Source organism: Ambystoma mexicanum, chromosome 7q (genome assembly GCF_040938575.1).
Source record: "Ambystoma mexicanum isolate Mex_15411 chromosome 7q, UKY_AmexF1_1, whole genome shotgun sequence".
Classification (NCBI taxonomy): domain Eukaryota; kingdom Metazoa; phylum Chordata; class Amphibia; order Caudata; family Ambystomatidae; genus Ambystoma; species Ambystoma mexicanum.
Genome location: NC_090941.1, coordinates 8,059,890 through 8,081,811, shown reverse-complemented (window position 1 = coordinate 8,081,811; position 21,922 = coordinate 8,059,890). Strand labels below are relative to the sequence as shown.

The window sequence follows — 21,922 nt, the reverse complement described above, 5'->3', positions numbered from 1 at the left end:
AGGACATAGACAACTTTGATTTAATTCCTTCTGAGTTGTCCGCCCAACAAGAAGATCTGAAGGATGTAGCAATCTCCTTTCCTGACGTTTTCTCAGAAAAACCAGGGGGAGAGTAAAGGGTACATACCACTATATCAGAACACCAAAAGTAAAGTGGTTTATCTAAAGCCATATCGTCTACCAGAAGCCAGGAAACAGATGGTGATCGAGGAAGTCAACAAAATGTTGAAAGCTAATATCATTGATCCTTTCACAAGCCCGTGGTCATCTCCAATCATCTTAGTCATAAAGTCTGTCAAGGTGAGAGGCAAACGCGAGGATCTATAATCACGCTCACGGAGAAACAATTTGCACATAGTCCGAATGCCAGGGCCCAATGGAACCATTCATCGAGAAACTATTGAAAACCCTATTCAAATCGGCCATCTTCTCTGCTCATTTCCTGGTAGAGCGTGTACCCCACACCCTCGTCCCCGTCCCTAGATCAGGCGCTCTACCACACAGAATTATCGCCAACATGCTTAATTGGAGGCAGAGACCACATCCTTAAATCAAGAGAGCACGGGACCCTTTGCTATGAAGCAAGCAATATGCATATCTACCCGGATTTCTCGGCCGGGGTGCAAGCTCAGAAGAGAACCTACGACCCAGTGAAATGATTACTAAGAGCTAGACGGGTCCCATGCGCGTCGATGTTCCCAGCGAAACTGCAAATTCAACATGAAGGGAGAGCGCACTTTTTTGAGAATCCCACTGATGCCATGAACTATGTGGATGCGACCTTCCTCCCACCCGCCCACGGCCGGCTGAAGGAGGGGACCAGAACCATGGCTTAAGAATAGAAGATAGACCGGAGACTGCCAGTGACTGAGTGGGAAAATTGACTGTATGCTTAATATTACTATGTTTGTTTAGTTCTAATGTATAGGCACGTGAAGATAGTTTAAACAAAGCATGTATGGAGGGACTCGATTGGCAGACCAGGCAATAGTAACTGCTAGCAACGTGCCCCAGGGAAGTTCCATGGTTGCACTACGGGAAAATCATCAAGTTGGGGTAGGTGGAGGAGGGGGGTAAGTCACAAGGTTGAGGGCATGGGGGGGGACGAAACCCGGACGGGGCAGATTGGTATGCCGTGCTGGAACGAGGGGAGGTGTGCATGTTCTTTAAAAGTTGGCGGACAGGTTTATAGACTAACATGGGAGCATGCTATGATCACAGTAATGTGGGTACACAGTTACGGGACAACGGAACGACAACACTAAACAAATGGGTCAATCAATAGGATTGATGTCATGGGATGTGCAGGGCCTTAACAACCCTGTTAAAGTCGGAAAGGTTCTAGCATGCATTGAACGGTACTCCACCAAAATGATGATGCTTCAAGAAACAGATGCACTGAGCTCCACGCATGATGGGTTTGCACCTAAATGGGCACGACAAAGGCAATATATGTCCTACTCATCCCAATCGAGGGGAGTACTCACACTGATACATAAATCACTGGCATTCAGGGCAGACAGTCCAAGTAGACCCCGGAGGGCGCTATGTTGTTATCAAAGGCGACCTAGCAGGTGAAAAGATAATGTTGGTAAACGCATATGGGCCAAACACTGATGACCCTGCTTTCCACATCCAGATCTCGAGGATCTTAGCGAAATCACAGGACGTACCTATAATTTTGGGGGTGTCGACTTCAATACGATATCAAAAGTAACTAGAGATAGATCAAACTCCAGACAATGAGGACTCGCAGCAACAGCTCACACGCTCCAACAAATAATGTCCTTATATGAATTGGAGGTCTGCAGAGAGGAACACCCATAAGTAAACAAATACATATATTATTTGTCGGTCCTTGACGCAATGTCCCGGATCGACTACTGGTTGATGTCGGCGACAATGATGCACAGGATACACGGCAGTACGATCTTGCCGCACACCCTGTCAGACCACTCCCCAATCAAAATGCACTTCACATTGAGCATGACACCCAAGCCCCAACCGCTGTACAGGATGTCGCCATCGGCCAATCAGACACCACAATGGCCTCAGCGTTAAACGAAGAAATAGAGGCGTTCTTTAAAATTACCAAGGGTGCTTTGAAGCGCTTGCGCAACAGATGCTGGGCAGGCATAGTAACAGAGGGATAGACATAGCGGGCCCCCCACCAATAATCTCCCTATATCCAACAACGCTTTACCATACATACCAGGCTCAAATATTAAACCAGTCATGGAAGAAGTAGCCAAATTCACACATCATTCAGGATATAAAATCAACACAACTAAGTCTGAACTGTTCCCATGAACCAAGGGCACCACAGAGCCGGAGGATGTATGCTGGTTCAAGTGGGCTGGATCCAGCCTAAAATATTTGGGGGCAGAAATAGCTCAAACACCAAAACTATTGTATGAAAAAAAAACACGAAAATTACCTCAATACACTGGCTGTGAAACTAGACATATGGACAAAATTCCCAATGTCCTAATACGGCAGGATCTCACGGCTCAAGATGGCAGTGGTACCTAAACTACTTTACTACTTCAGAACTATCCCGGTATGGCCGGGGTGCAAATTCTTCACAAAACTTTGCACAATCACAACATAATTCTCATGGGAGAGAGGGATGCCCGTATGCGCTGGGAAACGCTACCTGATCCGTACGACCGCGGGGGTCTGGCCACCCCAGATCTCCAATTGTACAATCTGGTTGCACAGCCACACTACGCAGGTTACTGGTATCAGATGGGCCCCTGGCCACAACACCGAGCCCTAGAACATTATGGGACAGATTTGACAGACTTCAAATCAGTCATATTAGACGATCACTACATAGATACATGCACATACGACCCAGTGCGCCTAACAGTAAAAGCATGGCAACGTATGGCAACGTATAGTCAATCACCTAGAAATACTCACCCCATATAGTGGCAGTATACCCTTGTGGAACTGCCCAGGCCTTCCCGCAATATTTGACACAGACCTCCAGGTCTCATGGGACCCGGGGAAGGTAATGAAGCTGGGGATCTATTCCCAGAGGGCGAATTTGTAAGCAGGGAATACTTTAAGGCAACAATGGGAAATAACCCGGTCAAAATGTTACAATACTTCAGAATGTGGCTGGCAGCATGAAGAAAGTGGCCATCGTGCCCCAAAGAACCAAAGCCTTCAGGCTGCATTGAAGCTATAGTGCTGGGATGAGAACGGAAGGGGCTAATTTCCAGGTTATACGGGATGACACAAGAAGCTAATGCTCTACACAACCCAGCGAAGGGCAAATGGGAGAAGGACACTACAACTAGTATAGGTGATACTAAATGGTGGCGATTCTGTTCCTTAACCAAGTAAGTCTCCCTCAACTCCCGCTTACTGCTTATACAATTCAAAGTGTTTAACATGCTCCATAACACCCCATTAACGGTGGCGGGATTTCCCTGTGAAGTCCAAGACAAATACATTAAATGCAGACAGAGGAAGCAGACACAATCCATATGTTCTGGAGCTGCCCCAGGGTGGCATCATTCTGGGAAGAAGTGGCAGAAGCACTCCATACAATCACAGAAATTAACCCAACCCTACTCCTCCTTAAATATCTGCTAGGGGATATCAGAAAGACCAATCAAAAACATGTAGACTATTTATCATCGGATGTATTATTTCAAAAAAGTGTATATTACTGCAGTTGAAATCAAGATCAGCCCCAACAATACGCAAATGGCTGAGAGTACTGACCTAAGTGCAGGAAGAAGAAGAGAATTATGCTGGGAAAATAACTCTGCTTAACAGACCCAAGGACATTTTGGGACCATTTTGAAGATACTTAAGAGAAACCCTGCTGTAAAGGATACGGAAATGTAATGTAATTAACAGAACTGTTACTGTATGACTTGTATGCATGTCAACCAATAACTGCACAACTTTTGAAAATGAAGAACGTCGATGTAATCTGAACGCCTGTTACCTAAATAAAGTTGTTAAAAATAATTCTACAGCTCTACTCCAATTTCTCTGTAGCTTATATTGACAATATCATTTATAGTAAAACGTGAGAGGACCATCTCTTCCATCTTTATACCACCATGAAAGTCCTCAGGAATGCGGGCCTAACTGCTAATCCAGCTAAGTGCAGATTGGCCCAATCAGCCGTAAAATATCTTGGCTTCTTCGTGGGGAATGGGAGCGTGCACCCCCAACCTGAGAAGGTTAAAGCCGTTTTCGTTACAACAACCCCTAAAATCAAATGAGACCTTATAGCTTTTCTCGGATTAATAGGGTATTACCGGAGGTTCATCCCAAACTATTCGGATAAAACAGCTTGGCTGACCGATAAATTTAAGAATTCCGAACCTCAAAAACCTCATTGGAATGACGAAGACGAGATATGCTATAACATTCTGAGGCAAACCCTGTAAGAATCCGATTCTTAAGCTAGTCGACTTCTCAGAGGAGTTTGTGTTACAGACAGACGCTTCCCTTACAGGGTTAGGATCTGTCTTATCCCAAATCTGTGACAGTCTAGAACTTCCCATACTATACACCAGTTGCAAGTTATTCCCACATGAAATAAAATTACTCTGGTAGAACTAGAGGCCCTGGCAATCAAATGGGCTATTATCCATCTCAGATACTACCTATTGGGATGGAGGTTCACACTTGTTACCGACTACTCGCCCCTAGTTTGGATTAGCCAATGTAAAGTTTCCAACCCTCGGATCATGCAATGTTTTCTAGACCTACAACCCTATTGTTTCACAGTGGAACACAGCAAAGGAAAGGACCAGGGAAATGCAGATGTTCTTTCCCGGTTCTCCTGCGAAACAAATGTGGCTACATCGCATGGAGGAAGGATATGTGAGAAATCTGAAGGTGTCTCCCTGTCTAGTCCCATGGTGATCTGTCATCCAGGTGGCCAGTTCCTGGGGGTGGACCAGTGCGGGAGGATCACCTGGATGGGAGGTCCTTGGGGAGTGGGGCACCGACGGGTGAGACCCGGTATCCCCCCTCCCTAACACCTTTTCTCCATCCTACTACAAAGGATATTACAAAACACTGCCCCCCTCCCTCTTTCACGCTGACACTTTCGCACAACATGAAAGACCATGGACTAACAGCCATTTACCTAACATGTCCCAATACAAGGGTTAAGCAAAATCAGGCAGTTGACCATAATCGCACACACATGACGGCCCTTTTCCTTCCCCACAGGGATAATCTGGAGCACAGCAGCACAGGGGAGTCATGGCAGACCGCACAACGTGACACCTAACACAAGCCTGGCAGTTCAAGAGAAGGCGAAAAACAGCGCAAGTCGAGAGGCTACCAAGGGGAGGCGTGATGAATTTTACCCTTATCGACAGAGACCTGTGAAGCCTTGAGAGAAGGAATCGTAAGGCCAGGAACAATAGCCTGCATGTGTTGCAACAGATGTCTACGGTACTCGGGCACCTCCTCCGCTGACAGCCAAGCCAGGGAGAGACACATGGCCCAATGGTACCGGCATTGACTCAACAGACCAGAAAGCATAGCTGTTCAGCAGAATCGGTGAGTTGAAGGAAAACACAATAAAGAAACCGAGCTATGTTGAACGAAAGTAGCAACACGCTAATTGAACTTTGAAACAAGGAACTGTTAATAAACTGTGGGGGAAAACCAGCAGAGCAGAGTCAGACAGCACGTGGGTGCAGGCTCGTGGGGATTACCCTATTGATGAAACTACAGATAGCAGAAGGCCAGCAGGTGAGCCGCCAAGATAGGTCAAAGTGGTCATACAGGATCTATAACAAAAGCCCCATACAGTCGGAAGCCTTTGACCTATGAACTGTAAAGGAAGTAAGGGAAGTCAATCTTGCATTGAGTGAGAGAAAGTAGAAGTAAACTATCCTGTTCGTCATTTGGGGTCGGAGCGCGGCCGAGGGAGATCCAGGGGTGAAAAGTTATCACCCAAAGCTCACTGAAAAGGAACTGTTTGAGCAATCGAATAAGACTGTTTGAGGGGTCTGCACCTGGAAGAGGGGGATCCAGGGGTGAAGCCATCACCCAAAGCATTTGTAGAAAAGAACTGTGTGCTTTTGTTGTTGAAACTATCAGGCCCTCAAGGGTAAGAGACTTTTTATTGGAAAGAGATTTTAAGCCATCGGAGAGCCTGGTAACTGGAGCTGAACTGTCAGCTTGTGCTGAGTAAAGCTTGAGTGTGTGCTGTGCTCAAGAGACCCACCTTGCTAAAAACCTGGGGAAGCGAGACCCCTGGCAATCACATCGTGACTTATTTGAGAACACTTCTGTCTTTATTGGAACCCTATCCCACACTTATTTTGTATTTAGCGTAAGGATTTAGCAATAGGTTTTTCTTAGTATAGGCCCTTTTATTTTGACAAGACGGCCCTAGGACTGCCTTATTTTCATTTGATGGTCGACGTTTGCTCCCATCTTAGATTTAGGTTTAGCTTAGGTGTTTTCCACCCTGCTTTAATTGTTCAATAAGCACCCTTGAATTGTGATCTCTTGCTTCTGTCTTTACTGTTGTACCATGGGTTCCTTACAGAAGTGACCCTGACAATGAATAACTGTCTCGTGCTTGTTAATCTGGTTAGAATCACATGCTTTGCATATGGTCCGACATCCAGTGGTAACCGCAGTGTATTGCATCTTGTCTTTCAAGCATCAAAAGGGGACATCGGCATAGGCATGTCTGTAACACTCTCCCTAACGTGACGTGTAGTGTACCCAAAAACACCCGCGTGCCGAGGTCCCTCAGATTGTTTTTTTCCGTCAAGATTACTGGTCGCCCGAATGCGGAGCTCTTAAATAGAGATAGCGTTATTGTCATTATAATCGACTTTGTCGTTATTCCCATTAAGTCACATCAACTGTTGAAACAACGCTGAAGACAGCTGCAGACTTTCGACACCTGTTGATCCCGGAAGTATGCCTTTCCTCTTTCACTCTCTGCTCCCTGTGTTTCGCCATCGCACTAATTGTCTTTTGCTATGGAAATGACGCCATTTAGGTTTTGTCCCTTGGAAGGACGAGCACGCTCGGTGCAACAGTTGTCTGCCCCTCAACCACAAAGAAGCGAGTTGCGCGGCCTGTAGACTCCTGCACCCAAAGACGCTTAAGGAGCGCCGCTTAAAGAGTTCGACGGCCTACGGCATGTCGCAGGCTGAATGTTCTTCCCCCGCTGTTGCAACCGCCAAAAGTGATGGGGGAACTAGCGATGACCAGACCTCCGTGTCGGAAGCCATTGAACTAACTGCGAACCATTCTCGGTCCACGCCGCCTGTCCCCGACTTCGCCAGGCCTGACGCAAGTCACGCTACGGGGGCGTACGCGATCATGACGCCAAACACACAACCCAAGGTTCTGCTTTAGCGACTGTGTCGAGGTATACCAAAGCGCCAACAGAACCGTTGAAATCTTAAACGGGATCCTTTCATTGGCATGGTCGGCAGCCTTTTCCCGCAACCGCAGTCGCGGCCTGTGACTGTGCAATCCAAAGTCAAGGGTGCTAACACTGAAAGACACGCGGACGCCGAAGCGCTCCAGGAGGACGCGCAGATGCTGCTTAAGTGCCAGGTGGTGGCAAAATCCACCACTGAGCCCCCGGTTCACCCCCCCCCCAATCATCCGGTGGCGTCAAAATCCTCCGCTCAGCCTCCGGGTCAGCCGGTAGACCGCCCAGATTCTACTACCATTACCGAGAGCATCGCTAGTATTACTTCGGCAGTTAAAGGAGGTGGCGAAGCTCAAAGAACAGCCGAGGGATTTGTTGAAAGATACGCCAGATCCCCACCAGGACTACGTTGAGATTCCTGTGCCTTTGTCAGGCACATTTGGTGAAAAATCTCGACGCCACTGGGAAGAAGATGAACTCTTTCCTCCCCTGGGCCCCTCTCGTTCATTCTCATGGACCCGGGAGAAATTTGAGGGATGTATGGACAGATTAGAAAAATGTGTCTCTTACTCTGAGGCCCTTGCTTCCAAGAGACCTCGAGAAGACTTTCCATCTACCCCTGTATCTACGTTTCGAAGGACCTTGGAGGAGGCGGATCCACATGAAGAGTTTACTTGTATCCTTTGAGATGAGGATGTTATGGACACTTATGATCAGGATGAAGATGGCACCCTTCTTGAAAACTATAATGTGGATGATCAGACAGGTCTTATGGACAATTGAGAGGACAGACGTCAGGTTTATGCTCAACCCTGCACGTTCCCTACTCCCACCCAGCACCCCGATGTCCTGTGCTTAGATTCCCGCCCCCCCTCTCCAGTCCGGCTCGGCAAGCCTCCCCAATGGATGACCAGATGGCGTTCAACGCCATCTTGAAGAAGGTGGCTGACCATTTTCAGATCAGCACTCTAGAGGCTTTACCAGATTCTGATTTCGTGGTGGATATGCTTACAGAAAAACCTTCGGCCAGCCAGGCCATCCCCTTGTTGAACTCAATCAAGAGGAGATTGGCACCTTCTTTGTTGACACCGGCCCAGACCAGGGCGGTAAACCCTAGGGTGGAGAAACTGTTTCGGCCTTCTCAGACCGACCCTGCCTATATTAAGGGTCATACCATTCCGGATTTGTTAGTGGTTACCACAACTAGAAAACGGGTTGGTGTTCCCCTGTCTACAGGAGAGGCACCACCTGATATGGAATCCAAGAGACTTTATGCACTGGGGAAAAGAATAACAACGGCTGCTGCATTTACCACCTGTTTAGCCAATAACACCATGCTATTGGCCAACTATGCAGACGTTCAGTGGAACCTTCTACAAGAAGGCCTTCAGGAAGTGCCAGAACCTGCAAGGACAAAGTTGCTCGCCATTGTTTCCGAAGGCAAGCACGTGAACCAGAATGTGCTCAAAAATACCCTGGGCACTGCCGAGACAGCGGGGAGAACCCTGGCACAAGGTACATTGCGCAAGAGACATGCAATGCTAAGGAACTCCGGTTTCAAGACAGAGACCCAAGCATCACTGATTAACAAAATCGTTGAGGAAACCAACCTGTTTGGTAAGGCAGTGGATGATGCTCTTGAAACAGCCAAGAAAAAGCATGAAACAAAGTCCCTTCAACAGATCGCCCATAAACCCTCTCCTCGGGGAGGAAGTGGCTCCTGCCGGTCCTTTCGCACGAAATCTTGTTTTCCCAGGTGTGGGAAAGGTAGAGGACGAGGTTCCAACCCCAGAGGCACCCCGGCCTCTGGTCAGAAATGACCTGCAGATCCAGGTCCCCTCCCATTCATCCCCGGTCAGGGGGCACATAACATCTTTCCTTATCGCATGGGAGGGGACAACAACAGACCAGTGGGTACTAAAGACGGTCGCCCATGGGTACCATATAGAAAAGTTTTGTATGGTCACTTTACAGGAAGTAATCCTGCTGTTGAAACAGGGGGATTACATGCCAACACTGGATATGAAAGATGCATACTTTCATATTTCAATGTTGCCAGCGCACAGAAAATACCTAAGGTTCATGATAGAGGACAAGCACTATCAGTTCAAGGTGCTCCCCTTTGGCATTGCCTCGGCACCGAGGGTGTTTACAAAGGTACTGGCAGTAGCAGCAGCACACCCTTCGCAGACTATCCGTCCCGGTTTACCATTACCTCGACGACTGGCTCATAACAGGGGAGTCCTATGAAACATGCCTATTGAACACTCAGAAGACAATGGACTTCTTATTCAGTCTGGCATTCTCCATCCACGAAAAGAGATCCAGCCTAGACCCCAGTAAAGTCAAACAGTTTTTAGGGGATCTAATTCGGACAAAAGACTGCCTCATCTTCCCGTCCAATGAGAGGGTTCAAAACATGCTGTTTCAGATCCCTCAATATGTAGCTAGTCAGGAAGTGATGGTACGCAAGCCATGCAACTGTTAGGGATGATGGCATTCTGCATTTACTTCGTTCCTCAAGTGCGTCTGCGCATTTGTCCCATGCAAGAGTGGCTCAACAGCCAGTGGTGTCAGGCAAGCTGACAATGGGAAGATCTGGTAGTTGTCTCGCCAGCCATCGTTCTCTCTCTGCAGTGGTGGTCGAGGGAAAAACTCTTGAAGGGGAAGACCTTCACCACCCCCGCAGTAGAAGCCACTCTCACAACCGATGCATCACTCACAGGTTGGGGGGCTCATCTGCTCCAGCAGACGGCGCACGGCGTGTGGTCCCAACAAGTAGCGTCCAACCACATAAATCTATTGGCGCTATTAGCGGTATCCAAAGTACTGAAAGCCTTTCAGACACAGTTACAGGGGAAGGAAAGGCCTGATCTTGACAGACAGCACTACAGCCATGTACTACCTGAACAAACAAGGGGGCAAACACTCTCCAGGGCTTCCAAGCTGTCCCAAAACATTTGGGTATGGGCTCTCAAACACAGGATGTTCCTGTTGTCCCAACACGTTCCAGGGGAACTCAATCTTCTGGCAGACATGCTCAGCAGAGGTTTCCTACTGCCCATAGAGTACGAATGGCGACTACACAAAGACAATAGTCTCCAACGTTTTCGCAGAATGGCGTTTCCCATGAGATCGACTTGTTCGCAACTTTGGAGAACGCTCAATGCCAAGATTACGCCTCCAGGTACCCACAGAACCGTTCCAAGGGGAACGGGCTCTGGATAACATGGTCAGGGAAATGTGTTTACGCTCACCGACCCAACCCCCCCACCTCCTCCCTTGCCCCCGGACTCCCTTACTCAACAAGATTGTGCACAAGATGCACCAAGAGCCAGTCACCATGATATTGGTGGCCCCCATGTGGGCCTGCCAACCCTGGTTCTCTCATGTGATGGAGATGTCCCTCTCCCCTCCGATGAAACTGCCCTGCCTGTACAACATGTTGTCTCAGGACAGGGCAGAAACACTGCGTCCATGCCCGCAAACTCTCAACTTAGCGGCCTTGCTCCTGAGGTCATAGAGTTCGGACACCTTCAACTCCCTCAGAGGTGTATGGACATACTCGGGGAAGCGAGAAAACCCAACACCCGGTATTGCTATTCCAGTAAATGGAAAAGTTTTGTTATCTGGTGTAATGCCAAGAACGTCAATCCCATTGACTGTTCTCCTACTCACATTGTATTGTACCTGACCCACTTACTGGACTCAGGCCTGGTTTTTCATTTCCTAAAGGGTCACTTAGCTGCTCTCTCAGCCTACACTATGTCACAACAAAATGTGTCATGGTGGAAAATGCCAGTTATTAAGGCTTTCATGGAAGGGGTTAAGAGGATTCATCTCCCCATTTCTAACCCAGCTCCCGGGTGGGTCTTAAATGTGGTTCTGACTAGACTCATGGGGTTCCCCTTTGAGCCTATGCACAAGGCAAGCCTAAAGGACCTTGCCTATAAGACAGCCTTCCTAGTGGCAATCACTTGTATTAGAAGGGTTAGTGAACTACAGGCCCTTTCAGTACTAGACCGTTTTGTTACTGTCCACAGAGATAAGGTGGTTCTGCGCACTCACCCTCGATTTGCGCCTACATTTATTTCCAAGTTCCATGTCAATCAGTCAGTTGAACTGCCCACTTTCTTCCAGAACCCAACTAACATGGCTGAAAGGAGTCTACACATGTTAGATGTGTGCAGGGCAGTCATGTTTTACCTGGAAAGAACGAAACCACTGAGAAAGACAAACCAATTTTTTGTTTCAGTGGCAGCTGGCAGAGAAGGGGATCCTGTCTGTAAGTCAGCTATCTCAGGGTGGATAGTCAAATGCATCACACTTTGTTACACTCTTGCTAAGAGAGAACTGCCTTTCAAGCCTAGAGCACTTTCTACTTGAGGCTCTGGGGCATCCATGCACAGCTTGTGATTCTAAGCAGATTAACAAGCATCAGAAGACATGCATTACTTACCGTAATAGCATTTCTGATGGTTGTATCTGCTTAGATTCACATGCGCCCACCCTTCCTCACCGCTTGTGTGGAAGGAACATAGACGTCTTACTACTTTCTCTCTTTTATGTACTCACTCACATTAGCCTTGGGCTCCCTCATGGCAGAAAAAATACAATCAGAGGGACCTCGGCACGTGAGGGATTTTGTGTACATTACACGTCACCTTAGGGATAGTGTTACAGCCACATCTATGCCGACATTCCCTTTCGATCCTCGAAAGACAAGATGCAATACTCTGCGGTTACCACTGGATGTCAGACCATATGCACAGCATGTGAATCTAGGCAGATACAATCATCAAAAATGCTATTACGGTAAGTAATGCATGTCATAATTATCTAGCACTTCTGAGTCAGCATAGTCTGTCGACCCCACGTGGATTGAGTACAAATGTGGGACAACAAGCAGTCGAAAGGGAGTTATGCGTGCACTTCAAATCACTGTTAACAAATATCAGCTGAGACCTAAAGACTTTCACATGAAGATTTGGTGCTAGATACACCTTATTTTCTCAAAATTCGACTTGATGTACATACAATAAATATTCTTCTGCATCTTTTGGCTCTGGGAATTGTGGTTTTTGTCGTCATTGGTGTGGATTGAGGCCCCCTGAAATCTAGAAACAAACTCAGAAACGTCTAGTTGGTTTTCGTGCATTTTTTTAAATTGTTTTATTGAAGTTGATCCAGTGAACTGGTTAAAATCTAGAAAAGTGTTTAAATCATTGTTTTTTTGCAGTTCTTGGGGTGATTTGTTGTTGGATTCAATCCCAGGGCTCATTTTGGATGCATCGAGGGAAGATGTGGATCTACGAAGAGGTGTACCAAAGCAGCAGCTCATGGTAATAAAATGTATATGGTTGATAGTTTGTGAATTATCCATTTGTATTCTGTCCTTTATGATCATAATCTTAAATATCAACTGAAATATAGTATTTAAAGTGCAATATGACGTCCAAAGAAAAGTGAGATTCTTGTATGATATATGATATGATATGATGGGTTATTTATAACGCGCTTCTCCAGCATGGGGTCTGGCATGGATTCACATGCTCATGAATATTCCCCGTCAGGCTGGGAATCCTCGGTAAAGAAAAAATCAGTATCAGTTTTGTTTCTGATCTGTCTTTCTTAGTAGTAACCAATCACTGATCTCTGGGTCATACTGCCCCCAACCAATGACTGCCCTTCCCCTAAGCCCCGCCTCTGGCAGCCATCCTCAGATTTTTACCGCACGCTCAAGTGTTGGGAGTCCTCGTGATTAGCTCTCGAGTTTTTTACTGCGTTTTCACATTTTTTCAGGAGATTTTCTCATTTTTTTGGTTTAATCGAGCCTCAAGCTCCACCGTTTCTACTTCCGATAACGGGGACCCGTTCGGAATTCTCTACGCCCCTCAAGGGTGAAGTTTTCGTCGAGTTTATATTTCTTGGAGGATTCTGGAAGATCTGCGGCCTACCTCAACGGACATGGCCCAGGACAAGGGAAGCCCGACGCCCGGATCCAAGCTGTTCAGGTGCTGCCCTGGATGCGGATTACAGAACGTTTTCAAGGAGGACAAGCATTCGCAATGTCTCTACTGCCTCCATGAGGACAAGACGCACGTGGAGAAAGACTGTGCGTTCTGCAAGAACCTTTTGGAACGGACCAAACAAGATCGTCGTTCCCGCCTCACCGCCTGGCTGGAGAAGGGCACAACAGGTGAGAAGGCGAAGAAGAAGTCTGAGCGGGCTTCTTAGTCCTGTGAGGGCTCCCCGGCGACAGGGGCCCAACAGAAGGCCAAGCACCGCGAGTCTGCGGGCACCGGGAGTGCCGAAAGGTTGGGCTCTTCGGTTGCCAAGCAGGGCGCTACTTCCCCGGCACGTTCGACCACGAGCCAGCGCTCTGGTTCGGGGAAGAGTATGTCCGAGAACCCGGGTAGGTCGCTGGAGCGGACCCAGTTGATCTCGAAGGGGGAGCGAGACGCTGACCCTCCCCCCAAGGCGAAGGCCCAGGATGCACTTAAGGTGGTGAGGGCTTTGATCCACCCGGCAAAGGCCTCTACCGAAGTGGTCGCTGCGACCCTGGCGAAGCCGCCTGTGGAAACGCCCGCCAGGCCCAGAGTATCCCTGCCACCGCGGAGGGATTCCTCTTTCCAGCCCATCGCTAAGACCCCCGTGAAGCCCCTGGCTGAAAAAGAGGGGTGGGGGGCGGTGGACATTACAGACTCGGAATCAGCCTCTGAGGAGGAACTGGTGGAAACCGAGAAGGGCCTCAACGAAAGGTCCATAGGCCTTAATGAGAAGTCCCTAGGCCTCAACGAGAGGTTTATAGGCCTCAACGAGAGGTTCGAGAAGGTTCGATCCCAGGGGGCGGTCCCTGCTGACGTGATCGAAGATAGCGACGACGAACAGGGCCCAGTGGAACGGCCACCCCGTCCGTCGCAGCCATTGCCCGAGCCACAAGATAGCTTGGCGGCCATTTTGTTGGCAATCCAATCCTTATGCACCGAGATAAGGACGAGATTACCACGGACCCCGACGGAGGATCCAGAACCAGGCCCGTCAGGAAGCCCTCCTAACAAGCGGAGTAGAGTCCACCCCGCTGCGCCCTTCGTGCCTGCGAGACCGGTGGACCCCTCATCCCCCTCGCCGGACCCTAGAGAGGATACGGCGACGGGGACGGACGATGGCGCCGATGACGCAGCAGACATCCTGTCGTCACCCCCCACAGGCGTCTCCAGCCGACGAAATTAAGTCTCTTTCAACGCCATGATAACCAGGGCATCCAAGCTCTTCCAGCTCTGCCGTGAACAATAGAAAAAGGAGCGGTTTCTGTACCAACGACGAGAGGCCAAGAGGAAGACAGTCCTCGCAGTGCCTTTACTCAACGACATTTGGGAGGAGGGACTTGCTGTCCTCAAGAACCCTTCCACGACACCAACCAAGAGGGACAGGTACGAGAAGAAGTACTGAGTCCCCGATGCCGCCCCCTTGTGCCTCAGGGCCCAGCCCACGCCGGACTCGGTCGTCTCGGCTGCGGCTAAGAAGAAGGCAGCGGGTGCGGTGTCTTCAACTTCCACCTCCTCGCCGGACAGCGAGGGCAAGAAGTTGGACTCTATGGGACGACGAGTCATCTCGTCGGCGGCGAAGACGATTAAGGCGGCCAATGCCTTAGCGATCGTGGCCCGCTACGACAGGGAGCTCTGGTTCAAGATGGCTCCCCTGCTAGACTTCCTACCCGACGACAAGAGGGCGGAGGCCCTAGAAATTCTGCAGGAAGGCGAGGTGGCGTCGGATCACGCCATAACGGTGGCAACGGACATTGCCGATACCGGATTTCGCCAACTGGGCAACAGAGTTTGCCTCCGACGACGAGGATGGCTCAAGGCGACAGACTTTCGCTAGGATGTCCAGACCAGGGTGTTGGACATGCCGTTCGATGGCAACAACCTTTTTGGTAAGGCGTTGGATGAGTCCCTACAGGCCATCAAGACTGACTCGGAGACGGCCCGGGCCCTGGGGGTACTTCAACAGCGGCAGCCCTTTCGGAGCTCCAGAGGCAGACAGGGCGCCTCCAAAGGATCCAGTGGTGGTTCCTCCACTTACCGCCAGGCGGCCCGCTCCTCTTCTCAGGAGGCCTACAGAGGTTGCGGCAAGCAAGGGGGTTCCCGCCGCTGTCGCCAAGGAGGCAAAGGCGGCAAGGCCGCCTCCAAGCAAGACTGACCCGTCCGGGTTGTCGGGCCCCCACCAAAGCACACCGGTGGGAGGCCGGCTGACGAAGTTCGTCAGCTTGTGGGAGTCCATCTCCACTGACCGTTGGGTGTTGGACACCCTGGCCAACGGGCACTCGCTGGAATTCCAAAAGAAGTGCCCTTGCATTCCTCCCGTGGTCAGGAAGGAGAATCACGTCCCTCAACTACTGTCGGAGGTAAAGGCGATGCTCAAGAGAGGTGCCATCGACCTCGTCCCCAGAGGGCTTTGGGGCTCCGGAGTGTACTCAAGGTACTTCCTCGTCAAGAAGAAGACAGGCGGTTGACGCCCCATCCTGGACCTGCGTCGCTTAAACAAGTACATCAAGGCGCAGAAATTCAGGATGGTCACCCTCCAACACGTGCTGGGGGAAGGCAACTTCCTATCGTCTTTGGACCTGGAGGATGCTTACTTCCACATCCCTATCCTAAAAAGGCACAGGAAGTTCCTCAGGTTTGTGGTTCAGGGACGCCACTACCAATTCAGGGCCCTACCATTCGTATTAAAGTCGGCACCCAGGGTTTTCACCAAGTGCCTGGCACCAGTGGTGGCGCGGCTGCGTCTGCAGGGGATCCACGTTTACCCCTACCTGGACGACTGGCAAGGACAAGGGCACTCGCCGTCGAACACACAGCGAGGACTGTCGTGTTGCTCACGGAGCTGGGGTTCGCCATCAACTACCCCAAATCCCACCTGATTCCATCGCAGATAGCACTGTTTCTGGGAGCGAAGCTCGATACAGTGGGGCAATTGGCCTCCCCTTCAGAGGAGAGGACCAAGACCATCCTGGGCAAGGGGCAGCGCCTGCTAGCCACGGACGTGGCCAGGGTGAGGTCCATCAAGTCCCTCCTCGGGATGATGTCCTCATGCATTTACCTTGTACCCCTTTGCAGACTTCGGATGCGTCCGCTACAGGAGTTTCTCGATGCCCGCTGGCTCCAAGTGAGGGGCTGTTTCAAGGACAGGATCCCTCTCGACTAGGAATTCCGTCTGGCGAACTTTTGGTGGGGCATCCGTGCCCACCTCACGACAGGCACGGAATTTCAAATCACGGCGTTTCAGGAGACTGTGACAACGGACGCCTCTCTGGAGGGTTGGGGGGCCCACACCGGAGACCTCCACGCAAGAGGCCTTTGGCTCCCGGAGGAGAGGTCTCTCCACATCAACATTCTGGAGCTCCGAGCAGTGTTCTGGGCTCTCAAGTCGTTCCTTCCGTCCCTCAAGGGCAAAGTGGTGAGGATCTTCACCGGCAACACCACCACGATGTTCTATATACAGAAGCAAGGAGGCATCAGATCCCCAGCCCTATCCAAGGAGGCCCAGGATCTGTGGCATTGTTCCGTCGCCCAAGGGATGTTTCTGGTTCCCTTCCACCTGGCAGGAATAAAAAACACTGTCGCTGACTCACTCAGCAGGGAGCTGCGCTCGTGCCACGAGTGGGAACTGCGCCAGGCCAAGTGGATCGACTCTTCCAACGATGGGGCAAGCCCCAGATCGACCTGTTCGCGACAGCGACAAACTCCAAGTGCCAGAGGTTCGCCAGAAGGTTCCAACAGCCGAGGAGCATGGGCGATGCTTTCTCGTTCCCTTGGGACGGCCTGTTTCTGTACGCATTCCCTCTGTTGCCGTTGCTGCTCCGCCTCATCAACCAGCTCAAGAAGTCCAGGTGCAGGATGATCCTCGTCGCACCGGCGTGGCCGAGGCAAATATGGTTCCCGGACCTTCTGGACCTGTCGACGTCCCCACTAGTCAAGCTGCCGGCGGACACGGATCTTCTCTCCAGAGAAGGAGGCGCCATTCTCCATCACGACCCACAGTCGCTGAACATGCAGGCCTGGCTCCTGCAGCACTAGAGTTTGGAGGGTACGATATCCTGGCTGATTGCAGAGAGGTTCTTGCAAAGGCCAGGGCGTCCTCGACTCTCAAGTGTTACGGTCATAAGTGGAAGAGGTTCTCTGTCTGATGCCGTGCACAGAAGATTAACCCTCTGCGGATTACGGCCCCTTAAGTGCTGCCGTACCTACTGTCGCTGGCCAAAGCTGGACTGGCTCACGCCTCCATAAAAATACATATGGCTGCCATCTCCCAATACACCAGGACTACGGGACGGGCGTCCTTGTGGTCTCATCGCATGGTAAAGGAATTCATGAAGGGACTATTCCGATCACTCCCGCCGGTGAAGGCCCCTGCCCCGGCGTGGGAGCTTAATGTGGTGCTGACCAGGCTCATGGGAGCCCCATTCGAGCCTATGCACTCGGCGCCTTTGAAGTTCCTGTCATGGAAGACAGCGTTCCTCATGGCCATCACCTCTGCACGACGAGTGGGAGAGATTCAGGCTCTATCTTGCAAGCCTCCATACTTGGCTTTTCATGACACGAGGGTAGTGCTGAGGACGCACCCCTCCTTCATGCCCAAGGTGCCGTCGGACTGCCACCTCAACGAGCCATTGGTGTTACCAGTTTTCTTTCCGTCGCCTTCGACGCCGGCTGAGAGGACTTTGCACTCGCTGGATGTAGCTAGAGCGCTGAAGTTCTACGTGGACCGCACAAAGAGTTTTCGGAAAACGTCACAACTGTTCGTGAATTTTGGGTCTGTGAATCAAGGGAAGGCTCTCTCGAAGACTTCCATTTCCAGATGGCTCTCCGGCTCCCCTGTGAGCACCGGAGACCCAAAGTGATAGCCACAGCAGGCAGAAACACAACGCGGTTGTGTTGGAAAACGCTGCGGTTTTTCTTTCCGAGTTTCTCAGGCTCCTCCGACTCGGAGGAGCCTGAGAAACTCGGAAAGAAAAACTGCAGCGTTTTCCAACACAATAACGTTGTATTTATGTTTGCGGTCGCTTCAAAAGCGACCGTAAACATAAATACAACGTTTTTAAAGCTGCGGTTTTATTTCTAAGTTTTCCGGGCTCCTCCAGCCCGGAAAACTTAGAAAAAAAAACGCAGCTAGTGCTTATTTTTTTAAAAAAATAAATAGCACTTACCGAGATTCAGCTGCAGCTTTACTGCTCTGGTCTCCGGTCCCCGTCCTCCGCGTACAGCACTAATGAAGGGAAAGCCACCCAGCGGTAGCTTTTGTTTACTACAGCTGGCTGGCTTTTCCTTCATTAGTGCCGCAAAAGCCAGCACAGGCGGGCATCCATTTCACAAAATGGATGCGCCCATGTGCTTGCTTTTGCAAATTTTGAGCTTGAATAGCTAAAAATTTTACATAGGAAGTTTTAAAAAAGAGAATGCTAGTAATTTTTTTTTATGTTGGCTATCTATTTTTTTAAATAAAAATTTTTACTAGACCATGCCTGTGCAAAGCTCAGGTCCAGGGCCATTACCTACCCGGTAATGATCCACCACCGGCACGTTTTTTTTCTTAAGTATTGCATCTATAAAATTGTGCTTCAACTACATTGCCATTGCTCTACGCGTCTTGGTAGTAAATACACTTTTTTTTCTTTTTTTAATTGCAGCAAGTGAATGCAGGGGATTCTGCCTTGAAATTAAGTACCCTCCTGAGAAGTCTTGCAAACAGACTGGAACGTGGTCAAGAACTGAGATCCTCCGAAATGAAAAAGGATTTTATTTTGAATAGATTGCCCCCTTATTTGGAGAACTCTGCTTCGTTGACCCCAGGTCCAATTTTTACCACATAGTAATTATTTTGTTATTACAGGTATTTGAATGTGGAAAGGACAAAGAACAAATATCCTTGGTTATGTATAATTCTACTTCTAATGTTTTTGATAAATATCCTATGATCAAGATCCTATGTGTCGGTAGTTTTGTTTTCTGTTGGTAGGATTTGCCTGTTTTCATAGGTGCCTTGGCTCCAACGATGATCTGTCGAAGGGCTGCAGGAGTCCTCCCTTTATCCAAGATTTGACCTGCAAGCACGCTCAGGCCCGCCACAGTGGTAAGGGTCTGCACCATTCAAACTGGCAGTGGCTATCCAATCATATATAGCCACTAGCCAAAAATTCTGTCCAGCAACAGACGTCATGTGACTTGGATGTGGACTAGGACCAGACGGTTCCAGTCCCCACACCAGTGCTCACATACAAATGTCCTTTTTGCCCGCAAAAGCAGTAGCTTTCTCTGGGAAAGGGCTTCCCATACATAGCAATTCCCTGACCCAAGAGGGCAGGAAGAAGGCAACATGACAATATGGCCAAAGGATAGGAAAAACCCTCATGGCAAATCACTCCTCGGGTGCTAGCCACCTTTTTCCAGATGTTGCCTTCTTATTGGCCGCATTGTGACGTTATGATAGTAAATGGCAAATGTTAATCACATGCGTGCACAAAAACCAAAACTGTTGGCTTTGCCAATGCTATTGTTCAATATTCTTTCTCCATTATCTGAGGTCCCAAGAAGAAAGTTTAGTCTTGCATTCACTGCTAATTATGGATGATTTGATGCATCGATTTAAGGTGGGGAGCGTTGTCTCTCTTCTGTTGCCAGATAGATTGCATGAATGTTGCAAAAACCTATTCCACTGACCTTCCAGCAAATCAGTGGTGTTAACTGAAAGACTTTAGCGTTTGAACGATTAACATATACACTGTTAGGAAAGATTTTCCTTTTGCTCATTCCCCCCGTCCACCATAGATTTCTATGCCACACCCTTTCTTTTTGCTTGTTTTGAACCCTGTTCTGAGTTTTTGGAGGCAACTAAAGGCTTCTGCTTTACTTCTCTTGCCTGTTTTCTTCATTCTTATGGGGAAACTGACTATTCTATAATAGTCCTCATACGTCAGAGGTGAACAGGATGGAAAAACTCAAGGCCTTTATTGACGAGATAATAAGGGACAGGAGGCATTGTAGAGCATCCTTTATATGGGGTGGAGATTTTAATCTCAAAATGGGTGCAAGACCCTCTGCGTATTTGCTCGACCCGTTAGTGGACCTGTCAGAATACCTAGTCCAATAATGTAGGATGCTCGGGTATGTGTGAAGGGATTGCAGATGTGTGTCTGGCTTATAGAATGGGGGATGCGTTCGGTAAATAGACACAGAGCACCCGATATCCCGGGAAATCAATCTTTCAACAATCATCAGGGCTCCTCCACTATAGATTATTTTTGCCTCTCGGAGCTGTGTGACAGAATAGTGGGTTTTCAAAGTGATGATGGAACCCAGCAGTGACCACAACCCAATCAGTTTAAAACTAAGTGGCGTTATGGGGGGGGCGGGCGGGCAGATCTGCCAGAAAGCCTTCCATGCATGGACAAAACGAACGATGCGTCCAACAGGAGAATTAAATGAGCAAGAATTCGGGACACTGATCTGCACACAGATATTCTGGCAGTGAAGACATCAGCCATTCATGGAATTCTAGATAGCTTGGCAAATCCAGGGCAGGTAGTGGAGAGCTTCACAAAGCTAGTGGGGGCCCTTACTAAGGGATTTACGGCACAGTGCAAGGGGAATGCTAACTCCTGTAAGAGGGGGTGGTTTAATGAGTCTTGTACAATCGCAAAAAAATCACTTCTGAGAGTTTTAAAATCACTTGCCAGCACTAGGGTGGAGATTATTCAAGTCAGAGCAAACTGTCACTTAGTGCTGGAGAGAAGGAAAAGCAAACTTGAAGTGGAAGCTTGGGAGAGTGTTCTGGAGGCTTCAAGGCGGAATGATCAGAAAGCCTTTTGGGAATATGTGAAAGCAGGCTCCGCTCCTAAACCCATGGATAGTCCAAGAGGTACGTATGTGGAAGCGGCAGCTTGGCTGGAGTATTTTGGCCCCCCTGTTTGGAGGTGGAGTATCAGCGGAAACAACCGGGAGAAGCCGCACCTCATTGCGTTACAGGCTAGAGGATGTTTCTCGGGCCATTAACCTACTGATCCCCAACAACTGAGCCCCTGGTCCTGATGCAATCCCCTCGGACCTGTTTCAGGGCCAGCTTGATTTATGGGCCCTTTTGCTGACAATAGTGTTTAACGCCTGCCTTGACACTGGCTACTTCCCGTCCTCATGGAAATTAACCCTCATCTTCCCCATTTTTTAAAAAGGGGATCCCGCAAGTCCCACATCTTACTTCGGAGAATGCAGTCCTCTCAGACTGCATTCTCCGAAGTAAGACAAAGTTCCCTGCCCCGGGGTGGGAACTTTGGAACATAGTCTAAACCTGTACTTAGTGGTTTCCAATTCCGTTTTTGCAAGGGCTAGGGGGGGTCAATCTCGCATTTATTGACCTGAGCACAGCCTTCGTTAAAGTAGATAGGTCGAATCTGTGGGCTGTGCGCGGGTCCTTGGGATGCCCAAAGGGAATTTTAACTGTGTTACAAGAACTTCACAGGGAGAACCA

At 49.3% G+C, this 21,922-nt stretch overlaps 1 protein-coding gene across 4 annotated transcripts in view; it reads left to right on the top strand.

Annotated features, from left to right (window-relative positions):
- Positions 1-21,922, top strand: part of GABRR3 (gamma-aminobutyric acid type A receptor subunit rho3) — a 2,040,413-nt gene that overhangs the window by 1,774,395 nt on the left and 244,096 nt on the right. For all 4 annotated transcript variants that reach the window (XM_069639257.1, XM_069639256.1, XM_069639259.1 and 1 more), the window contains 2 exons: positions 12,636-12,738; positions 19,089-19,251. In XM_069639257.1, coding sequence (XP_069495358.1) covers positions 12,636-12,738; positions 19,089-19,251 — 266 coding nt within the window. The remainder of the gene's footprint in view (positions 1-12,635; positions 12,739-19,088; positions 19,252-21,922) is intronic.